A 21,760-nucleotide genomic window follows, 5' to 3' on the forward strand; every position below is an offset into this window, starting at 1 on the left:
CAGCGTTCTCTCTCAGATCCTTCAGTCTCGCCGTCCCTGTTTCCTGGAGAAAAGAACTCGATATAAAAATATATAGTGAAATCTACACCGACTAAACAAACATGCCGTCTATAGGAGCACCTGCTGCGGTGTAATAAACCCGCCACATGGCGCCAAGGACAGAAAACCAAACAGACAATGCGACTCCGCCCAGAGACACTACACAATAGCCTCAGCAGACGTTGCTTCATCCTACCAGCGTGTTTCCAGCATTTTGGTCAATGATTAGGTGTTTCAGTGTCTCTCCAGAATATGGGGGGTGATGGGTCCATTGAAAAAAAATGGAGTAGAGCCGGGGGGAGTGTTCATGAAATAACATCCACTTTGCTTGGACAGTTGGGCCGTGTTCAAACGTGACATAAATGCTGCGTCATTTCTTCTACGTTTTTTTTCTGTGTTTAGCTGTACAAGCAAAGCGGATGAGATTTGATGAAAACTATGACGCTGCGGAACTGTGCAGTTTTTGGTGCATTTTTGTCTCTATTGGCTTCTATGGGAAGCCTGAAAAAAAATGCATGGAAAAAAGCATTTGAGTTTTTAAGAGCAGGATCAAAGCTTTTCTGTACAAAAAAAAATACAAATTAAAAATCACAGCTTCACATCTACACCAAAAATTCATCAAATAAAAGGAAAAAATGATGCAACAGAAAGGAAATGATCACAGAGGATGGGAGGATTGTGATCAGGAGGATTGTGATCGAGAGGGTTGTGATCGGGAGGAGTGTGATCGGGAGGAGTGTGATCGGGAGGAGTGTGATCGGGAGGAGTGTGATGGGGAGGAGTGTGATAGGAAGGATCGTGATAGGGAGGAGTGTGATTGAGATGATTGTGATCGAGAGGATTGTGATTGGGAAGATTATAATCAGAAGGAGTGTGATCGGGAGGATTGTAATCGGAAGAAGTGTGATCGGGAGGGTTGAGATCGGGAGGAGTGTGATCGGGAGGAGTGTGATTGGGAGGAGTGTGATTGGGAGGAGTGTGATCGGGAGGAGTGTGATTGGGAGGAGTGTGATCAGGAGCGTTGTGATCGGGAGGAGTGTGATCGGGAGGATTGTGATCGGGAGGAGTGTGATCGGGAGGATTGTGATCGGGAGGGTTGTGATCGGGAGGAGTGTGATCGAGAGGGTTGTGATTGGGAGGATTGTGATCGGGAGAAGTGTGATAGGGAGGATCGTGATCGGAAGGAGTGTGATTGAGAGGATTGTGATCGAGACGATTGTGATTGGGAGGATGATAATCGGAAGGAGTGTGATCGGGAGGAGTGTGATCGGGAGGAGTGTGATAGGGAGGAGTGTGATAGGAAGGATCGTGATAGGGAGGAGTGTGATTGAGATGATTGTGATCGAGAGGATTGTGATTGGGAAGATTATAATCAGAAGGAGTGTGATCGGGAGGATTGTAATCGGAAGAAGTGTGATCGGGAGGGTTGAGATCGGGAGGGTTGAGATCGGGAGGAGTGTGATTGGGAGGAGTGTGATTGGGAGGAGTGTAATTGGGAGGAGTGTGATCGGGAGGAGTGTGATTGGGAGGAGTGTGATCAGGAGCGTTGTGATCGGGAGGAGTGTGATCGGGAGGATTGTGATCGGGAGGAGTGTGATCGGGAGGATTGTGATCGGGAGGGTTGTGATCGGGAGGAGTGTGATCGAGAGGGTTGTGATTGGGAGGATTGTGATCGGGAGAAGTGTGATAGGGAGGATCGTGATCGGAAGGAGTGTGATTGAGAGGATTGTGATCGAGACGATTGTGATTGGGAGGATGATAATCGGAAGGAGTGTGATCGGGAGGGTTGTGATTGGGAGGATTATAATCGGAAGTAGTGTGATCGGTAGGATTGTGATCGGGAGGATTGTAATCGGGAGGATTGTAATCGGAAGCAGTGTGATCGGGAGGGTTGTGATTGGGAGGATTATAATCGGAAGGAGTATGATCGGTAGGATTGTGATCGGGAGGATTGTAATTGGGAGGATTGTAATCGGAAGGAGTGTGATCGGGAGGATTGTGATCTGGAAGATTGTAATCGGAAGGAGTGTGATCGGGAGGGTTGTGATCGGGAGGAGTGTGATTGGGAGGAGTGTGATTGGGAGTAGTGTGATTGGGAGGAGTGTGATCGGGAGGATTGTGATCGGGAGGATTGTGATCGGGAGGGTTGTGATAGGGAGAGTTGTGATCGGGAGGAGTGTGATCGGGAGTATTGTGATCGGTAGGATTGTGATTGGGAGGGTTGTGATCGGGAGGGTTGTAATCGGAAGGAGTGTGATCGGGAGGGTTGTGATCGGGAGGAGTGTGATCGGGAGGATTGTGATCAGGAGGGTTGTGATCAGGAGGATTGTGATCAGGAGGTCACCTGCAGAAAACGTGCAGATAAAATGCAGCATTTATACCGTGTGTCTGACTGGGGGCCCTGGTGATTGCACATCTGTGTAGTGAGCCCGGTGATGTGACGCGGCTCCTCTTATTTTGCCGACCGCATGATTCCCCATTATAAGGCACTTATCACATGTCTGATACCCCATAGTGTCACCATCCTGCTCTTCTCTGCTCCTCTCTTGTGCTTGGATCATTGTTACGTGACCTCTCAGAAATACAGATCTAATAATTACAATGGATTGTGATCAGAAGGATTGTGATCGGGAGGAGTGTGATTGAGAGGATTGTGATCGGGAGAAGTGTGATTGAGAGGATTGTGATCGGGAGGTTTGTGATTGGGAGGCGTGTGTCTGGAGGATTGTGATCGGGAGGATTGTGATCGGGAGGATTGTGATCAGGAGGAGTGTGATTGGGAGGATTGTGATTGGGAGGATTGTGATTGGGAGGTTTGTGATCGGGAGGGTTGTGATCGGGAGGGTTGTGATCGGGAGGAGTGTGATTGGGAGGAGTGTGATTGGGAGGAGTGTGATCGGGAGGATTGTGATCGGGAGGGTTGTGATTGGGAGGAGTGTGATTGGGAGGATTGTGATCAGGAGGGTTGTGGTCGGGAGTAGTGTGATCGGGAAGAGTGTGATCGGGAGGGTTGTGATTGGGAAGAGTGTGATTGGGAGGAGTGTGATGGGTAGGATTGTGATCGGTAGGATTGTGATAGGGAGGGTTGTGATCAGGAGGATTGTGATTGGGAGGTTTGTGATCGAGAGGATTGTGATCGGGAGGTTTGTGATTGGGAGGAGTGTGTCTGGAGGAGTGTGATTGAGAGGATTGTGATTGGGAGGGTTGTGATTGGGAGGAGTGTGTCTGGAGGATTGTAATCGGGAGGGTTGTGATCGGGAGGAGTGTGATTGGGAGAACTGTGATCAGGAGGGTTGTGATCAGGAGGATTGTAATCGGGAGGGTTGTGATCGGGAGGAGTGTGATTGGGAGAACTGTGATCAGGAGGGTTGTGATCAGGAGGAGTGTGATCGGGAGGAGTGTGATAGGGAGGGTTGTGATTGGGAAGAGTGTGATTGGGAGGAGTGTGATTGGGAAGAGTGTGATTGGGAAGAGTGTGATTGGGAAGAGTGTGATTGGGAAGAGTGTGATTGGGAAGAGTGTGATTGGGAAGAGTGTGATTGGGAAGAGTGTGATTGGGAAGAGTGTGATTGGGAGGGTTGTGATTGGGAGGAGTGTGTCTGGAGGATTGTGATTGGGAGGATTGTGATTGGGAGGATTGTGATCGGGAGGATTGTGATCAGGAGGGTTGTGGTTGGGAGGGTTGTGGTCGGGAGGAGTGTGATCGGGAGGGTTGTGATTGGGAGGAGTGTGATCGGGAGGATTGTGAACAGGAGGGTTGTGGTCGGGAGGGTTGTGTTCGGGAGGAGTGTGATCGGTAGGATTGTGATCAGTAGGATTGTGATAGGGAAGGTTGTGATCGTGAGGATTGTGATTGGGAGGATTGTGATCGGAGGGTTGTGATCGGGAGGGTTGTGATCGGGAGGGTTGTGATTGGGTGGGTTGTGATCGGGAGGATTGTGATCAGGAGGATTGTGGTCAGGAGGGCTGTGATCAGGAGGGTTGTGATCGGGAGGGTTGTGATCGGGAGGGTTGTGATTGGGTGGGTTGTGATCGGGAGGATTGTGATCAGGAGGATTGTGGTCAGGAGGGCTGTGATCAGGAGGGTTGTGATCGGGAGGGTTGTGATCGGGAGGGTTGTGATTGGGTGGGTTGTGATCGGGAGGATTGTGATCAGGAGGATTGTGGTCAGGAGGACTGTGATCAGGAGGGTTGTGATCGGGAGGGTTGTGATCGGGAGGGTTGTGATTGGGTGGGTTGTGATCGGGAGGATTGTGATCAGGAGGATTGTGGTCAGGAGGACTGTGATCAGGAGGGTTGTGATCGGGAGGATTGTGATCAGGAGGATTGTGGTCAGGAGGGCTGTGATCAGGAGGGTTGTGATCGGGAGGGTTGTGATCGGGAGGGTTGTGATTGGGTGGGTTGTGATCGGGAGGATTGTGATCAGGAGGATTGTGGTCAGGAGGACTGTGATCAGGAGGGTTGTGATCGGGAGGAGTGTGATTGGGAGGGTTGTGATCAGGAGGATTGTGATCGGTAGGAGTGTGATCGAGAGGTTTGTGATCGGGAGGGTTGTGATCGGGAGGTTTGTGATCGGGAGGGTTGTGATCAGGAGGTCACCTGCAGAAAACGTGAAGATAAAATGCAGCATTTACGCCGTGTGTCTGACGGGGGCGCTGGTGATTACACATCTGTGTAGTGAGTCCGGTGATGTGACGCGGCCCCTCTTATTGTACCGACCGCATGATCCCCCATTATAAGGCACGTATCACATGTCTGATGCCCCATAGTGTCACCATCCTGCTCCTCTCTTGTGGTTGGGTCATTATTATGTGACCTCTCAGAAATACAGATCTAATAATTACAATGGATTTTTGAGATTATTTTTCTGTGAATTATTGATTTTTGTGTATATATTACAGTCTACTGTGTCCATGGTATCTAAGCCTATTGTGTGTGATACTGTCCATTATATCTAAGCCTATAGTGTGTGATACTGTCCATTGTATCTAATCCTGCGGTGCATGATACTGTCCATTGTAGCTAATCCTGTTGTGTGTGATACTGTCCATTGTATCTAAGCCTATAGTGTGTGATACTGTATAGTGTATCTAATACTGTTGTGCGTGATACTGTCCATTGTATCTAAGCCTATAGTGTGTGATACTGTATAGTGTATCTAATCCTGTTGTGTGTGATACTGTCCATTGTATCTAATCCTGTTGTATGCGATACTGTATAGTGTATCTAATCCTGTTGTGTGTGATACTGTCCATTGTATCTAATCCTGTTGTGTGATACTGTCCATTGTATCTAAGCCTATTGTGTGTGATGCTGTATAGTGTATCTAATCCTGTTGTGTGTGATACTGTCCATTGTATCTAATCCTATTGTGTGTGATACTGTCCATTGTATCTAATCCTATTGTGTGTGATACTGTCCATTGTATCTAATCCTGTTGTGTGTGATACTGTCCATTGTATCTAATCCTGTTGTGTGTGATACTGTCCATTGTATCTAATCCTATTGTGTGTGATACTGTCCATTGTATCTAATGCTGTTGTGTGTGGTACTGTCTAATGTAGGTAAGCCTGTTGTATGTGATTCTGTCCAGAGTATCTAATCTTACTGTGCGTGATGCTATCTGATGAATCTATCATATGTGATTCTGTCCAATGTATCTCAGCTTGTTGTGTGTGATACTGTTTAGTGTATCTAATCCTGTTATGTGTGATACTAGTGTATCGTCACCTTTTATGTCTTATACAATCTCATATATTTAAGCTTACTGCATACGATATTGTCTAGTGTATCTAAGCCTTTCATGTCTGATCCTGTCCAATGTATTTAAGCCTGATGTGTGTGATACTGTCTAGTGTATCTAAGCCTACTGTGTGTGATACTATCCAATGTATCTAATTCGATCATATGTGATTTTGTCCAGTGTATCTAAGCCTGATATGTGTGATACTATCTGATGTATCTAATTCTATCATATGTGATTCTGTCCAGTGTATCTAAGCCTGTTGAGTGTGGTACTGGTGAGCAGCCTGGTGACGGAGGCCCATCACTAGTCTGTAGCTATACAGGAATGTGAACGTCCTGGGGCGTTACAGGGTCTGTGTGGGGTGTCCTTACTTTTGCATGCGGTCACAGCCGATTTCCCACCCTCCTCCGCTGCCGATCAGAGCTTTTCTGATTAATTCTACATTTCCCGACTATCAATGTAAATCATGGGGTAATTATTAATATTGTCATGTGAAAAACAAACATGGCAGATAAGACAGCAGACAACCCCTCCTGCCTCTTTATGGCCTCTGTCATGAAGAACTAGGAGATGGTCAGTGCAGAATGAGCTCCCACCGCCCTCCTCCCTGCTGCCAAATCTCTACCCTCCTAAACCTGATTGACAGCTCCTTAGTGTCCCTCCTCCCTGCTGCCAAATCTCTACCCTCCTAAACCTGATTGACAGCTCCTTAGTGTCCCTCCTCCCTGCTGCCAAATCTCTACCTTCCTAAACCTGATTGACAGCTCCTTAGTGTCCCTCCTCCCTGCTGCCAAATCTCTACCCTCCTAAACCTGATTGACAGCTCCTTAGTGTCCCTCCTCCCTGCTGCCAAATCTCTACCCTCCTAAACCTGATTGACAGCTCCTTAGTGTCCCTCCTCCCTGCTGCCAAATCTCTACCCTCCTAAACCTGATTGACAGCTCCTTAGTGTCCCTCCTCCCTGCTACCAAATCTCTACCCTCCTAAACCTGATTGACAGCTCCTTAGTGTCCCTCCTCCCTGCTGCCAAATCTCTACCCTCCTAAACCTGATTGACAGCTCCTTAGTGTCCCTCCTCCCTGCTGCCAAATCTCTACCCTCCTAAACCTGATTGACAGCTCCTTAGTGTCCCTCCTCCCTGCTACCAAATCTCTACCCTCCTAAACCTGATTGACAGCTCCTTAGTGTCCCTCCTCCCTGCTGTTGATGAATCTCTTCCCACCTAACCAGATTCTCAGCTCTTCAGTGTCTCTTCTCCTTGCTGTTGCTGAATCTACACCCCTATCCTGATTGACAGCTCCTTGGTATGCCTCCTCCCAGCTGCTGTAGAATCTTTGCCCACATTGTGACTGACTGTTGTTCAGTGTCTGGCCTGCATGCAACTGCTGAATCTCCACCCATCTATTCTGATTGACAGTTACCTATTATCCCTTCTCCCTGCTGCTGAATATCCGCCCACCTTGCATAATTGATGGTTCTTCCATGTCCCTCCTCCCTGTTGCTGCTGAACCTCTACTCACCCACCCTGATATCTCCTAAGTGTCCATTTTCCCTGCTGCGGTTGTTTCTTTATACTCCTAAACTGATTGACAGCTTTTCAGTGCTCTCCTTCTGCTGCTGAATTCCAATGAACCTAATCTTATTGACATCTTCTCAGTGTCCCTCCTTCCTGTTGCTGCTGAATCTCTGCCCACCTACAGTGATTGACAGCAACTCAATGCCCTTCCTCCCTGCATTCACCTACCCTGATTGACACCTCCTTAGCTTCACTCCTAACTGCTGTTGATGAATCTCTTCCCACCTAACCTGATTAACAGCCCCTCAGTGTCCCTCCTCCCTGCTGCTGAATTATCACTTACCTAACCTGATAGACAGCTTCTCAATGTTCATCTCCCTACTGCTGCCTAATATCTACACATGTAATCTGATGGACAGCTTCTCAGTATCCTTCCTATCGGCTGCTGAATCTCCACTAATTGAACCTGACTGACAGTTCCTCAGTGCCCCTCCTCCCTGTTGCTGCTGAATTTCCACCCATCTAGAGTGACTGACAGCTCCTCAGTGTCCAGTCCCCTTAGTCTGCTTTCACCTAGCCTGATTGACAACTCCTTAGTGTTCCTCCTCCCTGCTTCTGCTTAATCACCACCCACCTAATTCACAGCTCTTCAATGTTCTCATACCTGCTGCTGCTGAATCTCCACACACTTAATCTGAAAGACAGCTCCTCAGTGTCCCTCCTCTCTGCTGCTGTTGATGAATCTCTTCCCACTTAACCTGATTGACAGACCCTTAGTGTCCCTCCTCCCTGCTGAACCACCACATATCTAACCTGATTGACAGCTCCTCACTGTTAGAAGAAAGGAAGGTGGGACACCAAGCATAACAGGGTCTTATCCAAGGGAGGAATAAGGTATCAGATGAAATTAAGGAACTGCTCACCTATTGGGGTTGTGTTAACCGACAACGGAGGAATCAAGATTAATCAACTGCTGCAGCACCCTCATATCGGCAGTCCCGTCAGGAGTTCCCATTGAGCTCCTCAATGTTTTCATCCCTGCTGCTAAATCTCCACACACCTAATCTGATGGACAGCTTCTCAACATTGTTCCTATCTGCTGCCGAATCTCCACTAGCTGAACCTGATTGACAGCTCCTCAGAGTGCTGCTGAATCTCCACCCACCTGAGTGACAGCTCCTCAGTGTCCTTCCTCCCTGCATTCACCTAGCCTGATTGACAACTCCTTAGTGTCTTTCCTCCCTGCTGTTGATAAATCTCTTCCAACTTAACCTGATTGATAGCTCCTCAGTGTCCCTCCTCCCTGTTGCTGTTGAATTTCCACCCACCCAGTGCGATTGACAGCTCCTTAGTGTCCCTCCTCCATGCTGCTGCTGAATTTCCCCCCACCTGGTGTGATTGACAGCTCCTCAGTGTCCCTCCTCTCTCCTGTTGCTTAATTTCCACCCACCTGGTGCGATTGACAGCTCCTCAGTGTCCCTCCTCTCTGCTGCTTCTGAATTTCCACCCACTTAGTGAGATTGACAGCTCCTCAGTGTCCCTCCTCACTGCTGTTGCTGAATTTCCACCCACCTGGTGTGATTGACAGCTCCTCAATGTCCCTCCTCACTGCTGCTGCTGAATTTCCACCCACCTGGTGTGATTGACAGCTCCTCAGTGTCCCTCCTCACTGCTGCTGCTGAATTTCCACCCACCTGGTGCGATTGACAGCTCCTCAGTGTCCCTCCTCCCTGCTGCTGAATTTCCACCCACCTGGTGTGATTGACAGCTCCTCAGTGTCCCTCCTCCCTGCTGCTGAATTTCCACCCACCTGGTGTGATTGACAGCTCCTCAATGTCCCTCCTCACTGCTGCTGCTGAATTTCCACCCACCTGGTGTGATTGACAGCTCCTCAATGTCCCTCCTCAGTGCTGCTGCTGAATTTCCACCCACCTGGTGCGATTGACAGCTCCTCAGTGTCCCTCCTCCCTGCTGCTGAATTTCCACCCACCTGGTGTGATTGACAGCTCCTCAGTGTCCCTCCTCCCTGCTGCTGCTGAATTTCCACCCACCTGGTGCGATTGACAGCTCCTCAGTGTCCCTCCTCACTGCTGCTGCTGAATTTCCACCCACCTGGTGCGATTGACAGCTCCTCAGTGTCCCTCCTCACTGCTGCTGCTGAATTTCCACCCACCTGGTGTGATTGACAGCTCCTCAGTGTTCATCCTCTTTTAGAGTCCCTCCTTCTTGCTGCTGCTGCTGAATCTCCTGGTGTGAATGGCCGCTCCCCATTTATCCTCCTCCCTGCTGCTTCTAAATCTTCTCCCCCCTTAGCCTGATTGACATCTCCTGAGTGATTCAGTGCGCACCCGCCTCCCCCACCTCGATCATCGCTGGCTATGGCACGTGAGGCAAACAATCTGAGAAATCTTTTTATTGAGGGCAAACAAGGGTGCACCTGTTATGGAATCAATAAGGAAAGAAAAAAGGATCAGTACTCGCTTCCGTCTGTGTCTCCTTATGTCGGCAGTGAGTTAGGGTTTGATGGATCACGTGATCGCCAATCCAGATCCGCTCAGTGACTGATGTCACCACAGGGGGCTGCTTTCTCCAGTGACTCCTATGAGAAAAAACTCATTCCCTAGAAATTATTAAGATCCTCATTGGACACATCACGCTGCACATTACAAAAAGAAGTAACAAAAACTCCCAAAAAGTATTTTTAACTTCGGCAGGTAACTGCAGTAATGGGAGCCAACTCTGATCACTTCAGTTTAACCCTTCACATGCAGCAGTCAATAGTGTCCATGGCATTTAAGTGGTTAGACACAGAAGAAGCCACCTCTGCCTCTCCAAGGGCTACCCCGTGATGGCAGATTCAAGTCCCCTTTTGGGGGAAAAAAAAAGTAGTTGAAAAAAATCTATGAAAATACTTAACAAAAACAAAAAAAAGAATAATATTTGAAACACTTCCCTTTTCCCATTCTGTAAATTATATAAAACAATATGGATATTTGGTATCACCGAATACATACGTCTGAATTGCTGTTTTTGGTCACTTTGCCACCGCTCCAAAACAAAGAGTAAACAGTAGCTCAAAATTCACGTGTACCTCAAAATGACACCAATAAAAACTCCAGCTCGACGCTCAAAAAAACATGAAAAACCTACAGCCGCACAGCTCCATCAACGGGAAATGATGGTTTTCTCAGATAAATTTGGTAATTTTTTAATGCACAAAGGAATTTTGTGCATTACATTATAGGGTAAAATTAAAGAGCAGTATGCAAAACTACAACCCGTGTCCCTAAAAAAGAAGCTTTCATATGGCTATGCCAACTGGAAAATAAAAAAATAGATAGGGAGCACAAAATACACTTTTAGTAAACACAGAGCATTTTACCTGGGATCATAGATAAGATGGTAGACAGGATGATAGATGGGAATGTGGATGGGATCGTAGATGGAATTGTGATTGGGATCGTAGACGGGATCATGGATGGGATCGTAGACAGGATTGTGGATGGGATGGTGGATGGGATTGTGAATGGGATGATGGTAGATGGGATCATAGACAGAGTTGTGGATGGGATCGTAGACAAGATTGTGGATGGGATCATAGATGGGATTGTGGATGGGATCGTAGACGGGATTGTGGATGGGATAGTAGACGGGATTGTGGATGGGATCGTAGACGGGATTGTGGATGGGATCGTAGACGGGATTGTGGATGGGATAGTAGACGGGATTGTGGATGGGATTGTAGACGGGATTGTGGATGGGATCGTAGATGGGATTGTGGATGGGATCGTAGATCAGATCGTGGATGGGATCGTAGATGGGATTGTGGATGGGATTGTAGATGTGGATGGCATCGTAGATAGGATCGTGGATGGGTTCATATTGGGATTGTGGATGGCTCAATGATGGGATTGTGGAGGGGATGGTGGATGGGAATGTAGATGGGGTTGTGGATGGGATAATAGTGGATGGGATCATAGATAGAATCGTGGATGGATCATAGATGGGATGGTGTTTGGATAATAGTCAGGATTGTGGATGGGATGATGGTGCATGGGATCATAGACAGGATTGTGGATGTGTGGCGCCCCTGAGGGTTCAGTCGCCACAGAGGTACTGCACCTCACTCAGAGGTGTGGTGCCTCCCTTCACTCAGGTAAGGAGGGAGTGCTGCACGGAACCCCAAACACCTGCATCCAACACTACACTGCTCCAGGCCGGCCGGAGGGGCAACATGCAGAGCGCAGCTGCTGAGCCCTTTCCCTGGCTGGAGTGGGGGGAACCAAAGGTAGGGGGAACCAGTAGTGGGTGTGGGTGGAGGAAGTATTTAGAGGGAGCACTCACACAGTAAAGATATAAAAAGAAGCCATCTTAGAATAGTGCAGTTCAGTCAGAGGAGGAGAGTGAGAGGAGCAGAGCCTCTGCAGTAGCTCTGCTCCAGAAGCGGGCCTAGACAGTGAGGCCCAAGTCTGAAGAGAACAGTTAAGTTCTAGGGAGCTGTTCGGAAGAACAGCTCGGGACTGTTCAGAGGAACAGTCCGGGGGCAGAGTCTCATTAGGAGATCTGCTCCGCAGTTAGGGCCAAGACAGGAGGTCCCGGAGAGGAACAGGGAGTAGTCTCCGGTTTGAGAAGGGATCCCAGGGGGTATGGCGAGTGCAGGAAGGCACCCGTACGCCCCGCATCTGTCAGAAGACAGAAGGATCGCTGCGGCATTCTAATCCCCAGGAGGGTCCAGTAGGTCCCGGATCCGACGTACAGGAAGGACTCCAGAGCACCTGAGTGGGATTGAGAGTGGGCAGCGCAGAGCAGGAGTGAGAAGGACCAGAGTAAAAACGGTCAAAATAGGAACACGAGAAAGTGGGGTTCTGCCAGGTATTCCCAAGTTGCCTGAAGAAGGATTGAACCTCTGCCCGGTGAACGCAGCGCGACGCGGGAGGCCTTTACCTGATTAGTGCACCTGTGAAGTGTCTAAAGAACTGTGAGTGAAATCTTGGATGACTGCACTGCACTGCCTCTGTCCATTCTTCATCGGCACTATCGTTCCCCCTGCACTACAACGCCCACTCTCTTCAACTACACTGCCCTGAGGCCTGCTCCATCTGTGGGGAGCCGTCCCATCACAAGCTGCCCTAACATCTGCCTCAGAGGACTGTTGCAGCGCTGGTGATCCTCACCAGGTACCACAGGTGGCGTCACGAACTTTCCCAAATCCCCTATAAAATATTTCCCCTTTTGAGTGACCGCCCTGGGCCACGGACCGGGCCAGCCACTGTGATATCCCCCGGCAACCGGAGGCTCGGCTGCCGAGTACCCCACGGCCCTGGGGGCGCGTCAGATGGGATCGCAGACGGGATTATGGATGGGATCATAGATGGGATTGTGGAGGGGATGATGGGTGGGATCGTAGATGGGATTGTGGATGGGATAATGGTGGATGGGATCATAAATATAATCGTGGATGGATCATAGATGGGATGGTGTTTGGATAATAGTCAGGATTGCGGATGGGATGATGGTGGATGGGATCATAGACGGGATTGTGGATGGGATCTCAGATGGGATTGTGGATGGGATCATAGAAGGGATTGTAGAGGGGATGGTGGATGGGATCGTAGATGGAATTGTGGATGGGATGATGGTTGATGAAATCGTAGATAGGATCGTGGATAGATCATAGATGGGATGATGTATGGATAATAGTCGGGATTGTGGATGGGATTGCTGATGGGATTGTAGACGGAATTGTGAATAGGATCTTAGATGGGATCATTGATGGGATCGTAGACAGGATCTTTGATGGCATCGTAGACTGAATTGTGGATGGGATCTTAGATGGGATTGTGGATGGGATGATGATGGATAGGATTGTAGATGGGATTGTGGATGGGATCATAGAAGGGATTATGAATGGGATCGTAGACCGGATTATGAATAGAATCGTAGACGGGATTGTGGATCGGATCATAGATGGGATTGTGGAAGGGATGATGGTGGATGGGATCGTAGATGGGATTGTGGATGGGATGATGGTGGATGGGATCGTAGATGGAATCGTGGATAGTGTAACATCCCTGGCGGCGTGCTGGCTTACCATCTCCCACCATGCAAGACCGCCAACTTACCTATGAGTCCAGGCTGCACACTTTGCTCCATTACTTGCTGTGTACATGTCTCTTGTCTGATTGCTTAGGGCGGCGGCCCTGTTACTTCCTGATTCTTAAAGTCACAGTGTGCACAGTCCTAATGCGTCCCCAGCCTATTGCTGTGAGTCACTGGATACTTAAACCCCCTCCACCCAGTAGGAAGTGCCTGAGCAACACTTTCTTTCAGTGTGTTCTGTGCAACTGAGTTGCCAGGTCCTGTCCTGTATCTTGTCGGGTTCCGCCACCCAGGGGGCTGAGTGCCCAGACCCGTTACCTGTATCTGTGACTTCTAGTCTGTTTCCGCCACCCTGGGGGCTGAGTACCCAGGCTCGTTCTTGTATCTTGTTCCAGGTTCAGTTCCTGTCTGAACTGTGTCCTAGCCCGTTACCTGTTTGTCTCTATGTCCGATCCTTTCCTTTTCCTGCAGTGTCTGAACCTTCACCTAACTCCAACTCGTTGTCTCTGTACTTCTGTTTGTGAGTTTTGTGTCCACGCGCTACTTCATTGCAAGTACCTTGTGTGTATCTGGTTCTGCTTGTCCTGTTTCCCTGCCTCCATATCTACCTCCTGTGTTCTAGCTATCTTCCTGTGTTTCCTAGTCTGTTCCATGTGAATAGAGCCCTGTCCTGTCTGCCTCACACCTGCGGCTCCGCTTTGCTCTGCTCCGCCTGCCCTCCGCACCTGCGGCTCTGCTCCACTCTGCTCTGCTCCGCTTGCCCTCCGAACCTGCGTCTTTGCTCTGCTTCGCTCTGCTTGCCCTCCGCACCTGCGGCTCTGCTTCGCTCTGGTCTGCTTGTCCTCCGCACCTGCGGCTCTGCTACGCTCTGCTCCTCTTGTCCTTCGCGCCTGCGGTTCCACTCTGCTCTGCTCCGCTTGTCCTCTGCGCCTGTGGTTCCGCTCTGCTCCGCTTGTCCTCCGTGCCTGCGGTTCCACTCTGCTCTGCTTGTCCTCCTCACCTGCGGCTCTGCTCTGCTTGTCCTCCGCACCTGCAGCTCTGTTCCTGTATCCCAGTCTGTACTGGTCCCTATCCAGCCTGTTTTCCTACCTACCTGTACCCGCCTATCTGCATACCAGCCGTACCTGCCAGTACCCACCTGTCTGCATACAAGCCCTGCCTGCCAGTACCCTCCTGTCTGCATACCAGCCTAACCTGCTCGTTCCTGCATTCCCCGTTGTGGGTCAACAGCTGTGACCGGAGTCTGACCTGGAGTAGCACCTGGGCCACCTCCCAGGAGTTGTGGATGGGATTGTGGATGGGATCTTAGACAAGATCATAGATGGGATCATAGATGGGATCATAGATGGGATTGTGGATGGGATTGAGGATGGTATCATAGATGGGATTGTGGATGGAATCGTAGATGGGATTGTGGATGGGATTATGGTGGATGGGATCGTAGATAGGTTCGTGGATGGGTTCATAGATGGGATTGTGGATGGATCAAAGATTGGATGGTGGATGGATCCTAGACAGGATTGTGGATGGGATTGCTGATGGGATTGTAGACGAGATCGTGGATGGGATTGTAGACGAGATTGTGGATGGGATGATGGTGGATGGGATCATAGATGGGATTGTGGATGGGATCATAGACCGGATTGTGGATGGGATCATAGACCGGATTGTGGAGGGGATGGTGGATGGGATCATAGATGGGATTGTGTATAGATAATAGTGAGGATTGTGGATCGGATTGCTGATGAGCTTGTAGACGGAATTGTGGATAGGATCTTAGATGGGATCATGGACGGAATGATAGACAGGATCTTGGATGGCATAGTAGATGGAATTCTGGATGGGATTTTAGATGGGATTGTGGATGGGATGATGTTGGATGGGATCATAGATAGGATTGTGGATGGGATCGTAGACGAGATTATGACTGGGATCGCAGACGGGATTATGAATGGGATCGTAGATGGGATTGTGGATCGGATCGTAGATGGGATTGTGGGGGGGGTGGTGGATAGGATCGTAGATGGGTTTGTGGATGGGATGATGGTGGATGGGATCATAGACAGAGTTGTGGATGGGATTGTGGATGGGATCTTAGACGAGATCATGGATGGGATCGTAGACAGGATTGTGGATGGGATTGAGGATAGTATCATAGATGGGATCATGGATGGAATCGTAGATGGGATTGTGGATAAAATGATGGTGAATGGGATTGTAGATAGGATTGTGGATGGGTTCATAGATGGGATTGTGGATGGATCATAGACAGGATTGTTCATGGGATTGCTGATGGGATTGTAGACGGGATCGTGGATAGGATTGTAGACGGGATTGTGGATAGGATGATGGTGGATGAGATCGTAGACGGGATTGTGGATGGGATGGTGGATGGGATCGTAGACGGGATTGTGGATGGGATGATGGTGGATGGGATTATAGACGGAGTTGAGGATGGGATCTTAGACGGGATCATGGATGGGGTTGTAGATGGGATCATGGATGGGATTGTAGACGGCGTTATGGATGGGATCATAGACGGGATTGTAGAGGGGATGGTGGATGGGATCGTAGATGGGATTGTGGATGTGATAATAGTGGATGGGATCATAGACAGAGTTGTGGATGGGATTGTGGATGGGATCTTAGACGGGATCATGGATGGAATCGTAGACGGAATTGTGGATGGGATGGTAGATAGGATCCTAAATGGGATGGTAGGTGGGATTGTAGACAAGATGGTAGAAGATATAGTAGATGGGATCGTAGATGTGATTGTATCATACATGAGATGATAGAAGGGATAATAGACAGGATGATAGATGGGATTGTAGACAGGATAGGGTAGCATAGGGGATGGTAGAGCGGGCACACTTTGATCTCTGCTCTGGAGCCCCCTCTTTTGCTTTCCTTATCCGCATCTCCCAGTACATTATAGCAGATGACTTGTGATTCATTAGTATCAGATAAACTCCTCTAAGCCGCTGCTCATTGCTGGAAGACTGTGACATCATCAGAGCGAGGAGCCTTCTCCAGCTACAGAATCAGCTGCACTTTCCACATCCACAGACTCACAAGTGTGACAAGTCCTGAGTGGCAGCAGGGGCTTGAGGCTGGGCTGGCTGCTTCCAGGAGGCTGGGGATGGCAGCAGCCTGACAGGATGACTACATGGGAAGTGACTGCACACAGGGACCCTGCAGAGGAGAGGATGCAGGACTGTGCATAGCAGAGCAGGACTGTGCAGAGGAGAGCAGGACTGTGCAGAGCAGAGCAGGACTGTGCAGAGCAGGATGATACCCTAAATGTGGAGAGAGGTGACTTCTGCACCCTAAAGAACTAAGAAGATGACTATGACTGAAGGAGTCTTAAAGTGCACCCTATACCAAGCCTCTGCCGGAGAAGGTAATATCGCCTGCACCTATACACTGTGGAGAATGTGGGTTATCCACCTATTAATCCTGCATGATTGCTCCCCTTATATAACCTATATATAGGAACTTCACAAGCTTAACACTTTCCGCTCCGATTACCACTAGACCGGTGTGTCCTGGACCAGTCTTATTTAACTACTAAAGAGCTGGTTTTCTGCATAGAGCAATGCACAACCTTGGATGAGTAATAGTCTGTCATAATTCATGGTGATATTGTTCTTTTACATGTGCTTTTACACAGGACTGCAGGAAAATCTACTGCATTACTGCAACCCAGAGAGTTCTCACTTTGCACCCACTCAGCTCTGCTACATCTGTACTTAGTTGCATGCTTTATACCATAGCGGGAGGGATGCTGTATTGCTAGCGAATCCATTCTTTGGGACACCCAACCAAAATTTCAGTCAAGAGTGGTCTTTTATGGATGGTCTTTTCAAAGAAGATAGCCATACGGTAGCACATTAAATCTAGTCTGGATAAAACGCTAGTCTTCTCCAAGAGATGGTCTTCTGGACGGTTTTCTTCTTAAATGACCAACATGCATAATATAAAATCTGGTCTGAGTAAGGGGGTGGTCTTCGTAAGAAGTGGTCATCTAGATATGGTCTACTCAAAGAATGTGGCCAGTATGCAAAATATAGGGTAAAATAATAAATCTGGTATGGATAAGACAGTGGGTTTGTCCAAGAGGTGGTCTTCTGGGGTGGTCTTCTTAAGGAAGGTAGCAGGTATGCATAATGTATGGTAGCATGATAAATCTGGTCTGGATAAGATGGTAATTCTCTCGAAGAGGTGGAGAAGGTCTTTTCAAAGAAGGTATGCATAATTTAAGGTAGGACGGTACATTTGGTCTGGATAAAAGTATAGTTTTCTTCAAGAGGTGGTTTTCTCAATGAAGATGGCCAGTATGCATCATGTATGGTAGAACATGAAATCTGCTCTGGATAAGGGGGAGGTTTTCTGAAGAGGTACCTGGATGCCAGGGGTAGAAGGAGACTCTGGATTTCGGCTTAATGGGAGTTGACTGCTGAAGTCTGAAAGAGTCACTAGGAGTGGAAATAATCTCCCTGAGAAGGAACGTCTCTCTGAGGGCTCTTATATATGTGAAATATAGGATATTCGAGATGCAGGATGTTGCTTTAATCATGATTATAATGAACATGCATGGTATATATGTATATACTGTATGTATATATCTAGAGTCTACGTTCTTTAGTACCGATGATCTTGTTTTCTCCAGGAGTCCACCCCAGCATCTTGGCTACTTCGGCATCTTTGAAAACGTCAGGAAGGGGGGATGCTGATACAGGTCCAATCAAGTCTACTGCCAGCCGTCCATCTGTCTTCTTACAGTGCCCAACCACCCTGTCCCCCACAAAACCTTCTGCCACCTGCATTCATGACTGACAGACCTTTAATTACTACTGAACAAGACTTGGCCACTCTCAACCACACCAACGTAACCGATTGTGGAGAGGAGATCCTGCTGTATGGTGATACGGAGAAGATTGTCATTGGGGTTGTTCTGTCCATCATGACGATCTTCACCATAGCTGGCAATGGGCTGGTGATCATCTCTGTGTGCATAGTCAAGAAGCTCCGACAGCCTTCCAACTACCTGGTGGTGTCCTTGGCGGCTGCAGACCTCTCGGTGGCCATAGCTGTCATGCCTTTTGTCATCATCACTGACTTAGTTGGTGGGAAATGGCTCTTTGGCAAAGTATTCTGCAATGTGTTCATAGCCATGGATGTCATGTGCTGCACGGCGTCTATTATGACCCTATGTGTCATCAGTGTGGACAGGTAAGAGGCTTGTGGGTCTGGGGTGCCAGAGGGTGGGTGCCAGGGCTGGTGGGGTCCATGATTTGGATGTTGTGTAATAGGTAACACACTGTATAAAAGTATACAATATATCTATACAGTAAAGTCACAGAAGATTCCACTCTCCTGGTTTGTAAGAATCTCACTATGAATGGTGATGGTTAAATCACAATGTAACATATGTTCTAGTATGGTAACAATTATAGAGGGGCTGAGAGGGGAGATAACATGATGGAGGTACATACATAGCAGGGCTGAGAGGGGAGATAACATGATGGAGGTACATACATAGATGGGCTGAGAGGAGAGATAACGTGATGGAGGTACATACATAGAGGGGCTGAGAGTAGACATAACATGATGGAGGTACACACATAGGGGCTGAGAGGAGAGATAATGTGATGGAGGTACACACATAGAGGAGCTGAGAGTAGAGATAATGTGATGGAGGTACACACATAGAGGGGCTAAGAGATGATATAACGTGATGGAGGTACATAAATAGAAAGGCGGAGAGGAGAGATAACGTGATGGAGGTACATAAATAGAGAGGCGGATAGGAGAGATAACGTGATGGAGATACACACATTGAGGGGCAGAGAGGGGAGATAATGTGATGGAGGTACATACAAAGAGGGGCTGAGAGGGAAGATAACATGATGGAGGGACATACATAGAGGGGCTGAGAGGGAAGATAACTTGATGGAGGTAAAGTACATACATAGAGGGGCTGAGAGGAGAGATAACATGATGGAGGTACATACATAGAGGGGCTGGGAGGAGAGATAACGTGATGGAGATACATACATAGAGGGGCTGAGAGGAGAGATAACATGATGGAGGTACATACATAGAGGGGCGGAGAGGAGAGATAACATGATGGAGGTACATACATAGAGGGACGGAGAGGGGAGATAACATGATGGAGTTACTTACATACAGGGGCTGAGAGGAGAGATGACGTGATGGAGGTACATACATACAGGGGCTGAGAGGAAAGATAACATGATGGAGGTACATACAAAGAGGGGCTGAGAGGAGAGATAAAGTGATGGATGTACATACATAGAGGGGCTGTGAGGGGAGATAACATGATGGAGGTACATACATACAGGGGCTGAGAGGAGAGATAACGTGATGGAGGTACATACATACAGGGGCTGAGAGGAAAGATAACATGATGGAGGTACATACAAAGAGGGGCTGAGAGGAGAGATAACGTGATGGAGGTACATACATAGAGGGACGGAGAAGGGAGATAACATGATGGAATTACATACATACAGGGGCTGAGAGGAGAGATGACGTGATGGAGGTACATACATACAGGGGCTGAGAGGAAAGATAACATGATGGAGGTACATACAAAGAGGGGCTGAGAGGAGAGATAAAGTGATGGATGTACATACATAGAGGGGCTGAGAGGGGAGATAACATGATGGAGGTACATACATAGAGGGGCTGAGAGGAGAGATAATGTGATGGAGGTACATACATAGAGAGGCTGAGAGGAGAGATAACGTGATGGAGGTACATACATACAGGGGCTGAGAAGAGAGATAACGTGATGGAGGTACATACATAGAGGGGATGAGAGGAGAGATAACGTGATGGAGGTACATACATAGATGGGCTGAGAGGAGAGATAACGTGATGGAGGTACATACATAGAGGGGCTGAGAGGAGAGATAACGTGATGGAGGTACATACATAGAGGGGATGGGAGGAGAGATAACGTGATGGAGGTACATACATAGAGTGGCTGAGAGGAGAGATTACATGATGGAGGTACATACATACAGGTGCTGAGAGGAAAGATGACGTGATGGATGCACATACATAGAGGGGCTGAGAGGGAAGATAACATGATGGAGGTACATACAGTAGATGGGCTGAGAGGAGAGATAACGTGATGGAGGTACATACATAGAGGTGCTAGAACCAATTCAGTAAAAGTAATGGGATTTTTGAATTCAGCGCTCTCAAAATACCCTAAATCCATTCAGAAACCTTGGCACCTGAAAAAAAATAATTTTTTGTAGACCTGTGTAATAGATAGATAAGTTATGTTTGCTTCATGAGGATGGTCTGTATGGTATGAGACGCTCATTGCTACATCCAATATTGCACAAGTTCCTGTAGTTGTTGTTCGCCGGCTCCTTCTCCCCTCTGTGATTTGCAGGGGATTTGGCGACGTAACTTGGACATTATACTTCTCTTACTTACATTATTTCTCTCTTCTACGTTCATCATTCATTTTACCAACAGAATCCTAAACCCTATAACGCTTCGCCGATCCCAAATCCACAATCACTCCTATCATTGTTATACTACTACCAGTGTCCGAGGCTTACATAATGTCTGTAGTAGGGTATACGCAGTGAAGGTTGTCGCTGACATCCAGCCCTATAACTAGGGGATCCCACAGTGACATCTGAACCGGGGCTCCCTCGTAGCACTGACCATCAGCATTCTGTTGCAGTCAACTATTGTTCCCTGTTATCAGCCATCTCACAGACTGATCATTGTACTGTAATAGGACGTAGCCTGTGAACCTCTAAAGACATATGCATGAAGGATATTACTGCACACAGCCCTCCGTAAGAAATGTCATACCCATAATGCATCATCCTGGCCCCGGGATTGCCGTGTGCATAATTAAATCAAGTCCTTAGAAACATAGATGTATCTAAATCTAAAGAAAAATCTGTATCCACTATGTATCTAAATACTCTGAGCAACGATAAGGCAGTTGTTGGCGCCCCCTCCTGGCACCCAGCAGTCAGGGCACTCATCCTGTGTTCATGTGTGTGTTTGTATAGTGTGTGTACCTCGCATGTGTGTATATGTAAAACATAGAGCACGTAACAAACATTGCCTATAATATCAGTATCCGGCATGTGTGTAACTCACCTTCTGCTTTATCAATTTGATTTTATGTCGTAAATGTTGAAAAAAAAATCTGTTGCCACCTGGAAACCATCAACAAGCAGGTTCAAGGTTGCTAAATATCCTGTATACCTTACTGTAACTATAATCAGGGGATAATGAGTGATGAACGCCCACAATCCATTCTCAGAGTAACACTATTATTATCCACCCTGATA

At 48.0% G+C, this 21,760-nt stretch overlaps 1 protein-coding gene across 1 annotated transcript in view; it reads left to right on the top strand.

The window, feature by feature from the left end:
• Positions 1 to 16,333: 16,333 nt before the first annotated feature.
• The window catches only part of LOC141164293 (5-hydroxytryptamine receptor 7), a 133,952-nt gene continuing 128,525 nt past the window's right edge, over positions 16,334 to 21,760 (top strand). Inside the window, exons 1-2 of the mRNA XM_073649432.1 lie at positions 16,334 to 16,803; positions 18,073 to 18,635. Of these exons, the coding sequence (XP_073505533.1) occupies positions 18,130 to 18,635 (506 nt within the window). The 5' untranslated portion in view covers positions 16,334 to 16,803; positions 18,073 to 18,129. The remainder of the gene's footprint in view (positions 16,804 to 18,072; positions 18,636 to 21,760) is intronic.

Source organism: Phyllobates terribilis, unplaced genomic scaffold (genome assembly GCF_046119375.1).
Source record: "Phyllobates terribilis strain yellow unplaced genomic scaffold, ASM4611937v1 Scaffold_1__5_contigs__length_1240528914, whole genome shotgun sequence".
Lineage (NCBI taxonomy): Eukaryota > Metazoa > Chordata > Amphibia > Anura > Dendrobatidae > Phyllobates > Phyllobates terribilis.